At 38.4% G+C, this 16,468-nt stretch overlaps 1 protein-coding gene across 7 annotated transcripts in view; it reads left to right on the forward strand.

Moving 5' to 3' along the window:
- Window positions 1–16,468, forward strand: part of AKT3 (AKT serine/threonine kinase 3) — a 304,707-nt gene that overhangs the window by 228,882 nt on the left and 59,357 nt on the right. For all 7 annotated transcript variants that reach the window (XM_042926503.1, XM_042926505.1, XM_042926504.1 and 4 more), the window contains one exon: window positions 9,772–9,894. In XM_042926503.1, the coding sequence (XP_042782437.1) occupies window positions 9,772–9,894 (123 nt within the window). The remainder of the gene's footprint in view (window positions 1–9,771; window positions 9,895–16,468) is intronic.

Genomic DNA, 16,468 nt, shown 5'->3' on the forward strand with positions numbered 1-16,468 from the left:
ATTCAAGGCTCTAGAGTACTTGCATGGTCTTTTCCTGTGCTTTTCCCTGTGCTTCTTCCAGGAAAACAAAACTAATACAGCATTAAATTAGCCATGAGGGTTAACAGTACATGTATTTGAAAGCTTTGCAAAGTTTCTTTCTGATTACAGTGTAACAACTGCATGTCCATTGCAGAACATCAAAAAGCCAAAAAAGTAGTTATTTTAATACAGTTGTAAAATAAATTTATTGACTGCTTGCTAGAAGCTAGTCACTGTGTACTTGGTATATGACATGAACAAGACAGATGGCCTCTGTATTTATGGAAATCATAGTGTTTGGGGAATTCATATCAAACAAATAATTATAAGTGATTTTCAAGGTAAAAAACAAAAGATGAAAACCACTCTAAATCTCACCGCCTAGCAATAATTGCTCTTACCATGTTAATATATTTTCCTGTTTTTATACTGTACACGTTTTCCATTTTATTTAGTATTCTAAAATATATGCTAATTGTCTACTGATTAATTATGTAGATATACTATAATTTATCAAATCCTTCAAATTTTGGGACATTTAGATTATTTCCTTAACTTAATCAACTTTGCTTGGGTATAATCTACATGCAATAAAATGTGCTCCCTTTAAATACACACTACGTGAGTCTTGACAAACATTACATGCATGGAGTCCCCATTATAATAAAGATGTGGAATATTTCTGTTGCCTCAAAAAGTTCTGACATGCCATCTGTCACCCCGTCCTGCACCCACACTAGGCCCTAGGCAACCACTGACCTGCTTTGTGACACTGAAGATTTGATTTACCTTTCCTAAAGTTTCTTTGAAATTGAATCATATAATATATACTGCTCTGTGTGTTTCTTTTCCTCAGCCTAAGGTTTTTGAGTTTATTCTTTTCGTGGCACTTCTCAATAGCTTGTTCCTTCTCTTGCTGAGTCGTGATGGATTGCGTGGCTAGACGAAGATCTGCCCTGCTCTTGGTGTACATTTGGGCTGACTGCAGTTATTTCCTAATAAAAAGGCTGATACACACATTCATGTACAGGTTTTCTTTTCTCTTAGGTAAACACTGAGGAGTATCATTGCTGAGTTTGTGGTAAACATACGTTTATGTTTTATTAAAAAAGTCCAGAATTGTTTTCTAAAGTAGTGTCATTTGACATTTCTGATAGCAATGTAGTGAGAATTCTCGTTACTCCACAACACTTGGTGGGGTCAATCTCTTTAATTTAGTTATTCTAGTCAGAATATAGATGTGTATTATTGTGGTTTTAAAGTGCATTTCTCTGATGATTAAAATGATATTAAATATCTTTTCACACACTTCTTGGCTATTCATTTCTTGTGACCTGTCCAAATACTTTGCCTAATTTATTAATTGGATTATTTTCTCATTGTTATTATAAGAGTTCTTCATATGTTCTGGTTACAAGTAGTTTGCCAAATATATGCATCAAAATTATTTCCCCCATACTCTACCTTGTCTTTTCATCATCTCACTGATATTTTTTGACAACAGTTTTTAGTTTTGAAGTCTCAATTTATCAATTCTTGTCTTTTCTGGTTTTTATTGTTTTGGTCTGCTATCCAAGAAGTCTTTGTCTACCCTAAATCATAAATATTTTCTTCTAGAACTTTATAGTTGTATCTGCTACATTTAGATCTATGACCTATTTTAAATTGATTTTTATGCATATGAAAAGGTAAGGACTGGTGTTCCTTTTTTTTTCCCATATGGATATCCAGTTATTCCAGCATCTTTTATTGGAAGTACTGTACTCTGCCCCATTGAATGACCTTAACACTTTTGTCAGAAATCAATTTGTCACGTATTTGTATGTTTCTGGACTCTCCACTGTGTTCTATAAGTTGATGTGGCGTTCTTTACACTGATACCATATTGTCTTGATTATGGTAGCTTTAAAGTATGTCTTAAAATTAGGAAGAATACTGTTGTTTCTCAGAACTGTTGTGGCCCTTTTAGGTCCTGTACATTTCCATATCAATCCAGTATCAGCTTCTTAATCTTTACAGAGAAAGCCTGCTGGGACTATGATGCATTTGCTTTGAGTCTGTAGATCATTTTGGGGAAAACTGACATGTCAACAATATTAGTGTTGTGATCTATGTGCTCAGTGTATCTGTTTATTTTTGTCTTCTCTAATTTCTACTGACACATTTTGTAATTTTCACTGTGTAAGTCTTGCACGACTGTTACCAATTTTTCCCTTACATATTTCTACTGGTTTTTTTCATTGCCAGTTGTTAATTGCTAGCATATAATACATTTGAGCTTTTGTGTATTGACCTTGTATCCCATGGGTTTCTGAAGCTCACTTATTGCTTTATAATTTTTTTGGTAAATTTCTTTGGAATGTCTTTGGAGACAGGCTTACTGCCTGTGAATAAAGGCAGTTTTACTTCCTTTCCAATCTGAATGACATTCCTATATTTGTCTGTCTGTCTGTCTGTCTGTCTATCTATGCCTTATTTCACCTGGCTAAGAACTCCTGCACAATGCCAAATAAAAGAAGTGAACATCCTTGTTCCCACTCTCAGAGGGAAAAGAGATTTAGTCTGTCATTACTAAGTGTGATAATAGCTATACATTTTTAAATGCCTTTTATCAGGTTGAAGAACTTCTCTCCTGTTCCTGCTTTGTTAAGAGATTTTAGTATCAGTGGCCATCAAGTTTTCTTAAAACTTCTTCTGCATTGCTTGAGATGATCATATGGTTTTCCCTTTTTTAGTCTGTTAATACGGTGAATTACATTGGTTTCAAATGTTAAACCAATCTTTCATTCTTGGAATTAACCATCACTAGTCATGTTGTATTGTCAGCCTTTGTTGGATATGATTTGGTAAAGTTTGTTAAGACTTTTTACATCTGTGATTATGAGGAATATTGATACCTTTCATGTAGTAGCTTTGGTTTTGTATTAAGGTAATGCTGGCCTTGTGTAATGTGTTGAGAAGTATTTCCTCCTCTTATTTTCTGCAAGTATTTGCATGAAATTGTTATGATCTCTTCTTTAAGAGTTTGGTAGTATTCACTAATATTTTATTTGCAAGTTTTGGGGGAACTGCATTTTTGGGGATTAGGTTTTAAATACAGACTCATGCTTACCCCATTTTATTTTCAAGTTAGGTTGTACCATTTCACATACCATAAGACCCTTTGACCTGAACACCTTCATTTCCCCCCTTCAGGCTTTTATGCTACTGTTAATACATTTTACCTTTATATATGCCATAAATGCCACTATGCATTGTTATTTTTGTTTTAAACCAGAACTGTCTTTTAAAAAGATTAATAACACAAGAAAAATCAACATGTATTTACCCACAAAGTTATGATTTACAGTCTCTTCTTTACCTTGTGTAGATCCAGTTTTCCATCAGGTACCATTTTGCTTCAGCCTGAAGCATTTACCTTGAACATTTATAGTGTAGTGTTTCTGGGGCTCATTTCTCTAACCTTTTGCATGTCCCCAAAAGGCTCTATTTTACTGTCATTTTTGAAAAGATACTTTAGCTGTGTATAAAATTCTAGTTTGCCTGTTCTATATTTACTTACTATCAAGGTGCCTCTCCACTTTCTCCTGGTTTGCAGAGTTTTTTTTTTTTTTTAAATCTTTATTTATTTTTGAGAGAGTGAGAGAGAGAGAGACAGAGTGAGAGCAGGGGAAGAACAGAAAGAGAGGGAGACACAGAATCCGAAGCAGTCTCCAGGCTCTGAGCTGTGAGCACAGAGCCCGATGTGGGCTCAATGTGAGGCTCGAACCCACGAACCGTGAGATCATGACCTGAGCCGAAGTCGGACGCTTAACCGACTGAGCCACCCAGGCGCCCCTACACAGTTTCTGACAAGGAGTGTGCACTCATTCTTTGGTCCCTGTGCTTAACAGGTCTCTTTTATTTTTGAATTTTTAAAAATGGTTTTTAATGTTTATTTTTGAGAGAGACGAAATGTGAGTGGGGGAGGGACAGAGAGAGAGAGGGAGACACAGAATCCGAAGCAGGCTCCAGGCTCTGAGCTGTCAGCACAGAGCCTGACATGGGGCTCAAACTCATGAACTGTGAGATCATGACCTGAGCGGAAGTCAGATGCCCAACCGAGCCACCCAGGTGCCCCTTAACGTGTCTCTTTACCACCACCCCTGTCCTATTAAACTTTTCTTTTATGCCTTGCTTTCAGCTATTTAATTATGATGTGCCTTATAGGATTTTCTTTACATTTCTTTGTTTCCCTGTTTGTTTATTTACTTATTTTGAGAGAGAAAGAGAGCATGAGCAGAGGAGAGGCAGACAGAGAGGGTGAGATAGAATCCCAGTCAGGCTCTGCATTGTCAACACAGATCCCAATGCGGAGCTTGAATTCACAAACAAGGAGATCAAGATCTGAGCCAAAATCAAGAGTCAGATATTTAACCAACTGAGCCACCCAAGCACCCCTCTTTACATTTCTTTCAGTTGGGTTTTCTTTTAAGTCTTTGTGAATCTGCAGGCTTATAGTTTCATCAGATTTGAAAACTTTTTGGACATTATTCAAGTATTTTTTTTCTGTTCATTCATTTCTCTCATCCGATCCTCAGAATGCACTTATACATATGTTAGACTGTGGGATATCATCCCACGGTTTATCAATGCTCTGTTCATCTTTTTCATTATTTTTTTATATCTTTAACTTTAGATCTGTTTCCTGTGTCTTAAAGTCTGTTACCATTTTTTTCTCCAGCGTCTAGCATGCTGTTAATTAAATCAGTTTTTTGTTTTTCATCTAGGACATCTCAGACTTCATCTCTTGAAGTTTAATTTGGGACTTTTCATATCTCCCATTTATGTCCTTATGCTTCTCTCTCTACCTTTTGAACTTTCAGACTATATCTTAATAGTTATTTTATCATAGTATTCTTCTATCTCTGTCATTTGTGTCAATTTCTGAGTGACACATTTTTCTCCTAGTAATGGGTTATATTTTCCTAGTTCTTTTTGTGCCTGATAATTTTTCATTGGATGATGTTGTTCTTACTTATAAACGGTGATCATTTCCAGGCTTGCGTTTAACCGTAGACTGGCCACACTAGCCTTTGCTGTGACACTGGTATTGCCGCACTGCCCAGGCAGGAACCTCACCCACTGTCCTGGGTGCCACATTTCTTAGGAGGCCTTTCCATCCTGCCTGGCAAGGATGCAAAGCACTTTGGGCTCTGTGTGAACCTGGGATCGTTTCACCTCATCTTTTCCAGGGTCTCTTTCCCTGGCCTCAGCCTTTTTCTTACATATGCTGCTCCTTACTATTTGGATTTTCCTACTGGATACAGAATTTTAAAATGCCTTTTTGTTTTTCATTTAGCCATTTGGCCGTATTGCTCCATTGCCTTTTTGCTTACGTAGCCTCTGAAAAATCTAGGATTATTCTCCTATTTGTTCTTCTGTATGTTATGTTTCCCCAACCTCAGAATTTTTAAAAGCTTTTCTGTCACCAGTTTTTTGGTGATTTGAATGTGCTCTGACTTCCTACGTTCCAGTAGTTCATGCATGTTTGTGAGTTTTCATCATGTTGAGGTTCATTGAGATACACAGATGTATGCATTTATCATTTTTATCCAAGTTTGGAGAATCTGGGGCATCATTTTGCAGGTGTCTCCCTCCCTTTTTCAGGAACTGCCATTACGCATATGTTAGCTTCCTTGATGCTGTCAACCCGTCACTAAGGCTCTTTTTTTTTTTAAGTTACAATTTGCATAGTTTCTTTTATTGTGACTTGATACTCATTGCTTTTCTTCTCTTGCAGTGTCTAATTTGTTGTTAATCCCATCTACTGAAATTTTTCAGATACTGTACACTTTATCTCTAGAAGTCCCATTTATTTCTATTTCTATTTCCCTTTATCTCATGTACTGTTTTAAAGTCAGTCTATTAAATCCACCACCCCTGCTATTTTTAAGGTCTGTGTCTAATGACTGATTTTTCTCTTGGTTATGGGTCTTATCTCCTGCATCTTCTTATGTCTAGTAATTACTGCTTGCATACTAGATCGTTGGAATTTTACATGAATGTCTGCATTTTGTTGCCTTCTTCATATTTGTTAACCTTGATAATGTAGGTTTAGCTTGTACTTTGACTTTTTTGAAATACCTACTGAATGCCTGGCTATTCACTAATGACACTGTTTTGACTGCGTAGAAATTGAATGTCTGTCAGCTCGGAGTGACCTCTGGGAATTATTTGGCATACAGATCTCCATTCCTACTCTGCTGGTTTTCCTAGAGTTTAACCTCACATACTACATTGCTCACTACTCTGTGGCATACTAAACGATGTGGATTTTGTGTGGCTTCTTGCTCACTGGTGTTCTCTTCAGCAAATGCCATCTACCTCACCCTCCTCAAAATCTACTCTCATTGTCCGGTGGTGAGACCTTGAATCATGCTTGGGATCTCCTTTCCTGCCAGTGATGTTCCTTCCACCCAGCACCCTTGGACAGAAGATGGGTGGCTTTAGGACTCATTTGTTTCCCTTTTCAGAAGGATCTTGGTCCTGTGCTGCCTCTTGTCCAGTATCTAAAAAGAATTCTGTTACATATTTTTCGTAATTGTCATTTTTTTGTTGTATGCATTTCTGCCAAGTTGTGTAGGGCAAGAGGGTAAGTCTGGCCCCATGGACTTTCTATTCTACTTTTCTAGTTTTTTAATTATTAGTTTAATATATTATGTTTAACTATTAGTTACATCAGAAGTTTATTTTGATACAGGATTAGATGAGAAATCTAATATTTTTCAACATGGTAGGAAGCCTGTGTTCACATTTTTGTCATTGTATACACTGCTACAGAGAATATCCTTATGTAGAAGATTTACACATTTCCTTTTTTTTTAAAGGAAATTTCTAGAAGAGAAACTGTGGTGCTTTAAAAATTATCATAGTATCTATTTCCGGTTGCCCTGTGAAGAGTTGCTGTCTGCTTACATCCCAACCACGAGCGTATAAAGATACTTATCTCACAACACTTCCATTGACAATGCTATTTCTGGATATGCTAAATTGCCTCATTTACGTGTTTATCTCTACTTTATTGATTATTATAATGTGGCATGTTTTCATAAACTGTGTTCATTTGTAGTCCTCTCATTTTAATTGTCTGTGTCCTTTTCCCTTTTTGCCTTGTGTCTTAGTCTTTTAATTTTTTTCATATGATTTCTTTATATCTGTATGCCATCTTTTTCTCTTCCTAGTGCTCAACACAGTGACTTGAAAATAATTAATGCTCACTAAGTGGAAAGTTGGTTTAAAGCCAAGGTAGAAACTGAGAAGGAATATCCAGAGAGTTAGCTAGAAAATCAGAAGAGAGAGCTGTATTACCAACGGCAAAGAACACGTTCAAGAAGGGGGCCAATAGCTGATGTTGTCAGTTCCAGAGCAGGAAGACATAAATAGATCATTGGATTTGGCAATTAAGAGAATATGGGTTATCATAGCAAGAATAAGTTCCATAAGATAACAAGGGTGTACATCAGAGGACAGCAGATTGAGAAATTATTCTTCTCCTTAAGTATCATTTTTTTTTTTTAGCTGATATTTTTATAGAAATTGGCTGGGAGACAAATTGAAGAATATGGTCTAAGCAAAGCTGTAGAAGGCTGCACGTATTATATTGATTTAGGGAGGATCTTTATCTTTTGTGTGGCAGATGAGTAGGTAGGCTTGACATTGTTTTAAGAAAAGTTAGGAATCTAAACAGTATTTTCATCCCATTTGAAGGTTGCCATAAATCTACGTAGAGATCACAGGGGTTCCTTCATCCAAGTTAGTGATATTTTGTGTAAAGGACAGCAGAAGTTACTTGGCCCAGAAATTTTTCAGAGTGGCTTTACTGATAATGGAAACTTCTTTCTACCTCTCATCCTCATTTGAATGGTTATGCATTAATAATATATATCTGCTTCTATAAATGAGTGAATTTTGAGAAATATCCCCGAGTAATTATATGCAGTGGTTTTATTTTGGCATACTGTATTTGATCACTTGTAAGGCGTATTTAACATTTCTGTAGTCAGAATGCCTTCTATATTGTCTTTTATATTTGACGGTTTATTAATAGTTTTAATTGACAACTTTTTTGTTTCTTTTTTTGTTAAGTTTATTTAGAGAGTGCGCGCGCGTGTACCTGTGCTAGCGGGTGGGGGGCGGGCAGGAAAGGAGGGAGAGAGAGAATCCCAAGCAGGTTCTGCACTGTCAGTGCGAAGGCCAATGTAGGCCCTGACATAGGGCTTGGTCCCACGCGCTGTGAGATCGTGACCTGAGCCGAAACCAAGAGTCAGACACTTAACCCACTGAGCCACCCAGGCACCCCAACTTTTTTTGTTTCTTGCTATTAACTTAAAATGGTGATGGAGTCCCAATAAAGAGCATCTTAGATTTGATACAATATGACAAAATAGCATTAGAGTTTAGGGACTATCTGCCAAATATTTTAGTTTTACTATAACTGATGTTAAGCCAGTCTTTTTTGGCAGTTGTTACATCATATTATCTCCCACTCTTCACTGTGACAATGCGTTATGCATAAAATTTATCTTAAAACAGTGACAAGACTCTTCAGTGGAGGTGGAGGAGGAAGAAGGGAAGAAGTCTGTAGGGAACCTCTTTTATGTTGCTTAAGTTATGATTTGCCGTGTGAGGAACAAATCTTGGATAACCATGATTCTTACATGTTTGTTGGGGCACTAAGTCCATAATCGTGTGAAGGTGTAGTTAATTTCTGATCCAGTGGTCAAGGACACACTGATTGGTTCATTCCTTTAATCACAGACCTGTATTGAGAATCTACTGTGATACGTAGCAGTGGCCTCAGCACTATTAACAAACCTTCAATGTTCCTGGTGGATTTCTTAATACAGTGAAGCAGTACATTAAGAGTCAATTCATAGTGCTCGGAACCTGCTCCTTCCATACATGCATTGTTGAACTGAGAGATGAGATGGGCAGTTTCGCAAATCAAGAGCTGGCCTAAATGGAGGGCTGAGTGCTTGGCCACAGGGAGCACCTGTTAATCCTGTAGGTGATTCGTAGGAAGTGAAGGAGCTTATGGTTTTAAGTGATCATATGAGGGGAGAGGTTGGTGTTGTAGTTATTATTGAAATAGCACTAAAAGGGGAATAATGGGAGCTCCTCAGTCCGTGTTGACCATTACTAACATAAAAACTTGAAGCGTTATGGTTTGTCATTGTAGAAAACATTGGTTCAGACTTTGAAAATGTTTCCAGAGATCTCATAAATCAACAGCAGTTGTGGAAGAAAGCAAGTTCACATCGATCCGTTTTAGCGAATCAGCAGGCCTTCCTTGGAAATCAAATACAAATCAAATAACCAAGTAGAAATGTACCCTCTCTGTTGTGTTCATTTATTTTAATAATATCTCGATACCTAATCCTTGCAAGAGTGAAGCAACAGGACCGTGAGGGGAAATGCAGTCTGATGATGCGTACTTTTTTCCTCTGGTAACTGAAGGTTAAATGGGTAGCAAGCAGAATGCCTTAAACAAGATTGGTATATTGATTAAAACGCTGATTTAACAGCTCGCAGTCTCCCCTTGGAAACCTGGAGAAGATAAGCCAGCTGCTGTGTAAGAGTGCTCCGCGTCCACTGAGAGTACGCTATCTATCATCACAATATGGTGGTGAGAGGTGTTTTATGTTTGTGTTAATTTCCCCCACTAAATCAGTAATTATTACAATCCTGTCCCTGCTGTTTACCCTGCAGCTGTTTTTCCATTTGTCGAGAGAGCGGGTGTTCTCCGAGGACCGCACACGTTTCTATGGTGCAGAAATTGTCTCTGCCTTGGACTATCTACATTCCGGAAAGATTGTGTACCGCGATCTCAAGGTAAAAAAAAAAAAAAAAAAAAAGTAATCAGAATTTGTTTTTGCAGAGACTATAGGGACAAACACAAAGTAATTACAAAGTTATACAGTTTGGAGAAAAGCAGATTTCGTTGGGAAAAAGAAAGCACTCTGTTTAAGAATGTAGTTTATTGTATTTGACAGGGATTCCATTCACTGATATGTACGTAGTTCCTTTATGTCTGAGGTTTTGAAGTGCCCAGTAATATGTGTTTCACTGCTTTGGTCAGATGTGACCTGCCAATAATTGTTTCATTTTTCTGGAACTTTGTGAGTAATGTTAACCATCTGATTAAGAATCAGGTGCCTTTGCCAGGGACATTCTAAAGTAAGTTTCATTGTTATAGTCTACCATACTGTTATGGATGAAACTCGTATAATAATGAAGGTATTTATTGGGAAAATACTCAGTTTGCTTTTGGTATTGACTTTGTGGTGGCTTTAAATCCCTGAAGCCTTTTCATACAGCCTTTTATTAATTTGCTTAGTTTCCATTTTAAAAAACACTGTATTGTTTTATGGGCAATAGTGACTTCACTTCTCTGAATTCCTTCCTGACAAGGCTCTGGGACCAGCTCTGGGTCAGCATCCATTCTGTAAAGAGCAGATAGCACCCGTTTCAGGCTTTGCTGCCCAGATTCGCTCTGCAGCTGCCCTGCTCTGCTCCTGTAGGGCAGTAGGCATGTGAGTGGGGCTGGCTGTGTTCTGGTAAAACTTCACTCACAGGAATGAGCAGTTGGCCAGATTTCGCTCCCAGGCCATAGTTTGCTAAGCCCTGAAGTAGCTCGTTAAAGGTAGTAGTAATTCTCATGTGACGCTGTTTTGATGGATTGGCCACGTTAGGGAAATGTATCCCATGATACATTTGGAACACATTCTAAATGTGACTGTCTAGCTTTCATGAAAAGTAAATCCTATAGTAATCTTATTAGAATCTGATACAGAATTGCTTAATTTATTAAATACTAGCCCATTTAAAGTGTGATTTGATTTGTAGATGTAGACGTTACCAGAGTCTTTTATGAAATCTTTCTGTACGAAACGAGGTATAGATCTAGAATACTATGAAAGACATCACAACTGTCCCTCACTCCCACCTCACTTCTTTTCAACCTGTGATTCCTACATCATCCATTTAAGTGCTTGTCTTTGAAGATGTTCTTAATCATGTACTTTTAGGCTACGAATGACCCTAAGGCGTAACTACCTCGCAAAGCATTATTCTGCACACTGATGGTGAAATTTAGTATGTATGTTTGTGTAACATGTTATGCATTAAAGTTTAAAAGTAGCTATAAATACCGTATTTAGGAAAAATGAACTGAGCAGCTATAAAACATCTAGGTCAGGGGTGAGCCGCTGTGCAAGGGCCAGATGCACCAGAGGGGAATACCCATCAACGGTAGGATTGTATTTAGCCTGAAGTTTTTTATGACAAAGAATGTGATGGAATTAAGCTTCTGCATCTGATGTCTGAGTGGCCAAATAATCCGTTAATGTTTACATGTCTTGAATCTCAGTATTTTTTTTTAAAGAAATTAGTTATATGGCATGACAAAACTTGTAAGTTTCATGGCATTTCAGATAGACTTAGAAATAGTTTGCTCTTCTCTGAGTCTGCTCTCCCCGCTGAAGAAGTGTTATATTTTATGGATCCTAGTTGTGGCGGGGGGGGGGGGGGGGGGGGGTGTCCTCGATTTAGGGAAATGAGAATAATCTGGAAGTACTCAGTAACATATTCAGAATGCTTAAAGCTGGAAGATAGAACCATTAACCTAAAGGAGGAAGAGAAAGAATGCTCCTTTGATTGGCAACATTGATTAAGGAATGTTATAATTGGGATGGTCTTGGTCAGTATTCTTTGCGAATCATCATTAAATGAACCAACAGGGGCACCTGGGTGGCTCAGTCAGTTGAGTGTCCGACTTCGGCTCTGTCATGATCTCACAGTTTGTGGGTTTGAGCCCTGCATCAGGCTCTGTGCTGACAGCTTGGAGCCTGGAGCCTGCTTCAGATTCTGTGTCTCCTTCTCTCTCTGCCCCTCCCCTGATCATGCTTTGTCTCACTTTGTTTCTCAAAAATAAATAAATGTAAAAAAAATTTTTTTAAATGAACCACCATATTGTGCATTTAATATGAGTTTCATTGCCCTATCCTTTCTGATGTTGGAATTAGATCAACATTGTTACATGGCAATATATATGAATACCAGTCCAAGTAGTTACCATATACATAGACCACTAACTTCACTAGACAATTAGGTAGTCTCTGCTCTCTTAAGTTTATTTTTTTAATACAGTATTAATCTCAAGGTCTAAGTAAATATATAACATAGGACAGAATATACACACGCATATACACCAGAAAGAGTACATGTAATGTTAAAAGCCAAGCATTCAAATTTATACAAGTATTACTTGTATCCGTAGTGCAGGATTATGCACAAGCAAACGAGATCCTGTAGGTGGGATCATTAATACTTTGAGTTGGTCCGTAGGTGACAGATGAGGTCACTGAAGCCTGGACACCTAGCAGGTGACTTACTCAAAGTCAAGATGATAGAAAGCATGAATCCAAGTCTGGTGTTCTGCTCTTTACACCCTTCTGCCTCTGTAGAATCGAAATGAAATCTACGCGGGGCAAGGAATGCATTGGATTAACTCTGGGAGATGTTTGTAAATCTAAAATTCAAATAATGCTGTGGAAGATAAGAAAATAGATGCTTTAACTATATTTACACCAGATATATTAAAGAACAGCATCATCCACATCTGATTTAGGTACCCACTTTAATTGATCAGTCTCAGATTTGTCTTGATCATCTCCTTACTAATGACCTTATGTTTAATAAAATGCAAATCCATTTGAGATGCCTCTCATAGCTGTGCCTCTCAAGTAAATCAGTACCTATTTGCCGACGCCTCATTTATCAAGGAAGGAAAGCTTTACTTCACGTGCAAGTTAATGTAAGATACTTTATCAGTTCATAGTTCCTAAGAAGTTGGTGTTCATAGCAACAGATAAATTATTGCAACCTTTGTTACGCTTTCAAAAGTAAGTTTGCTTAGTTTATGAATATATGTTGTAATACGAAATTCTGTTTTAGTAAGGACCCAAATTCCTTGTGGTTACTTACGAAAAACTCGTATAGCTTCATCATCACCCAAAAATTTGAAAAAATCCCTTTTAAGATTTCATCAGTAGTACAGATTATATTAGAAACTTTTCTGCCTAGTTCTTATTTTGCAAGTATAAGATTTCTTTTCAAAGACCATGCCATCAAGTACAGAATGGGCTGAATATGGACCTATGAAAAGTGCATATAATGATACTGGAATTCATTAAGAATTAGTTTCTCCATGAGTTTGTAACAGGGCAAGAGGTAGAAAATAGTACATACTTCGCTACTGTATTCTATTGGTGGTTAATCTAATCTTGTTTTCTACCCAATTAGAGTTTATTGGTTAATTTAATTATCTACATTATTAATATGAGAAACCCACAAATAGATCATCTCTTTTTCTTTTCAAGTTTGTTTATTTTGAGAGAGAGAGAGCGGGCATGTGTGAGAGGGCACATGTGTGTGTGCAAACAGGGGAGGGGCAGAGAGAGAGAGAGAGAGAGAGAGAGAGAGAGAGAGAGAATCCCAAGCAGGCTCTGCACCGTCAGCACAGAACCCCATATGGGGATCCTTGAACTAATGAACTGTGAGGTCATGACCTGAGCCAGAATCAAGAGTCTGATGCTTAACTAACTGAGCCACCCAGGGGCCCCAGATTTAGATAACTTCAGAGTCTCAGTGCTGACACAAAGGGATGGCTCAGAGTCTTCCCACAGTACCCCCCCCCCCCCAAGTCTTCATCAGCTCCCTGGTGCTCACCCCCCATAATCCTGCAGTCTGGAAGAGAGCAGCATAATTGCTTTATTATCTGCTGTCTCAGGACTCAGCCTCCAGCTCCCACTTCTGACCAGTCTCTCTGGATTCCCTCTTCTATAAAAATTTTAAGCCACTGCTGTTAAGAACCCCTTCACCCTCTAAGGTTAAATTGTATTATTGGGCTATGTTCCTTATGTGTAGTCAGTTTTTTTTTTTTTTCTCCAAAGTTTATTCATTTATTTTGAGAGAGAGAGTGCAAATGGGGGAGGGGCAGAGAGCGAGGGAGAGAGAGAATCCCAAGCAGGGGCTTCAACTCAGCCTTAAGATCATGACCTGAGCTGAAGCTGGACGCTTAACTGACTGAGCCACCCAGGCTCCCCTGTGTGTGGTCCGTCCTTAAGCAGCCGGACAGCGGAAGTAAGGTCTCTGCTGTTGTACATTGTGAATCCCTTTCTAGCTCAGGCAGGTTCAAAGTGGAGACGTGTCTTCTTCAGTATTTTGGCACACTCTCCTAACTTCGTGGTACGTTCCTGCAGGTGAGCTTGTATGACACTCGGTTACTTCGATAGCCCTGAGCCTGAGTGTGCAGTGTGTGGAGGATGAATTCCTCACTCTGCTCCTGGACCGGAGCAGCCTTGGTACCGGGCACTGAGTCTGATACAGCTGCCCCAAAATGGGGTGGGAGGGCGAGGGAGGGGAACTAACTGTGTTCTGCTCCAGCAGCCATCAGAGCCCTTAGGAAGCGTTATTTTCATTCCTTTGTTTAATTACAGTGTCAGCCATTTAAGTAAAATGATACGTAAGATCATTTGATGATCTTTGATGAGACGTACAGTAGCTAGATATTAGAATGTGTATCTATGCTAGAATACTGTATTTGAAAGTATAAAAAACTTTGCTAGCTTGGCGTATGTTAGAGCAGAGCTTCCCAGCCTGTGCACCACAAAAGGGTTACATGTGTGCCCAAGCCGTGGCCTCCTTCAGCCCGCACGTGGTTCAAGGAGCCTCTGGGCCAGTCCATTCTTGGCCTCCACAGCCCATCCACTGATCCTGGTACCCGCTGCAAATTTCATTTTTATTGTACTTTGAAGTGTTGAAAACGCAGTATCAAAGACAGATAGGAGTTTGAGAGTTTAATTTTATGCTACGCACCAGCAAGAACAAAAGGCGCATAGTACTTTCTTACTATGATTTCTTGTCCACAAAGCACAGAGGAAAAAAGGTTTCAGAATCGACCATATTTTTCTATATGCATGCTGAATGGAGACCCTCTGTCAGGTAATGGCTGTATGCTTCTGCTGGGTACAAATGTTACCTTTTTTTATGGGAACTCTGTGAGGTATACATCTAATATTTTTTCCCTCCTGAAAACATGAACTGTTAGATAACAGCCCTCTCTAACGGGGCAAGGAGTATTACCCACATTTTTAATATATAATCTTTTCTGTCAAACCTCTTATTTGACTTCATCGTTGCTTTTGCCAGTGGACGCATCCATGGAGCATAAATGTAATGCCTGCTCTCAGTTCTGGAAACTAAGACTGAGGGGAGTAAAAACAGGTAGACTTAAAGTTTATAAATGGAGAGTACATGAACACTCACAGTCAGTAACGCTGTGAATTGTGCACTTTGTGACTAACCGAAAGGACAGCCATGAGATTTAGGAGAGAGAACCAAAGGGAGAGCATTTGTAAATCTTTTTCTTTCTCCTTGACACAGAACGTGTGACTAAATCCCCTTCAGGGTTAAATGCACAGAGGAGGTGGTTTCCAGGTGTTCTTGATTATATCTGAGCCATCCATCTCCTCTGAAAACTTGCAGGTTTCTGTGCCTCCTTCACATTTGTGAATTACAATACCCATAGTTCTTAACATTTTACAGAAACTTTGTTATCCTTCTGTGTCAAATTATTATTCTTTTTTTAACAAGACTGGATAGTTACCCCTGACCTATGTTTATGTTTATACAAGAATAGGTTTGGGGATATCATTTCTGTAAGGTGATACATCTCTGACTATGGTTGATACTTTCGATGGACAGGTTGTTTTGACATTCATACTCAGTAAAATAACATTTCAGGATGGTGAGAGAGCAAAATTAATTGATGGAAGAAGGTGGACACAATTGAAAAACAGGCTCAAAACTTAGGAAGTATTTATCTTTTGTTTTATTCAAAAGAAATTATTGAGTACTGAAAGTGTTTTTAAGAAGACGCTCAGCTGACCGAAGTGTTTTATTGGGTTCCATTCCTGTAGTTTCCTGCATCATCCCAAAGAACACATACCATTTTGATAACTTGTAATTTAGCCATTAAACTCTCCACATTTAATAAATAAATGGTTGATACATTTATTGAATACTTACATTGTGTTAAGTTCTACATTCAATATCTCTAATTCTCAAAGCAACCGCATTGGCTGTTACCCTTATTTACCTCTAGTTCATAGATGAGGTTGAAGGACACAGAAATCAATAGCAAGCCCAAGGTCACACAGTGACTAAGGGCAAAGCTTGGAATTTATATGTGTGTTCTCTGACTTGACTCTGTTATCTGACCCCCTTTGCTCTCGGCTGCCTCCCATGCACTACACTACCTCCCCTGTCTCTGTGACCCTCTCCCCATCCCTCACAGGCATCCCTTTTTTCTTACTATAGTATTGTGATGGCTTTTTATGAAGCT

Source organism: Panthera leo, chromosome F3 (assembly GCF_018350215.1).
Source record: "Panthera leo isolate Ple1 chromosome F3, P.leo_Ple1_pat1.1, whole genome shotgun sequence".
Lineage (NCBI taxonomy): Eukaryota > Metazoa > Chordata > Mammalia > Carnivora > Felidae > Panthera > Panthera leo.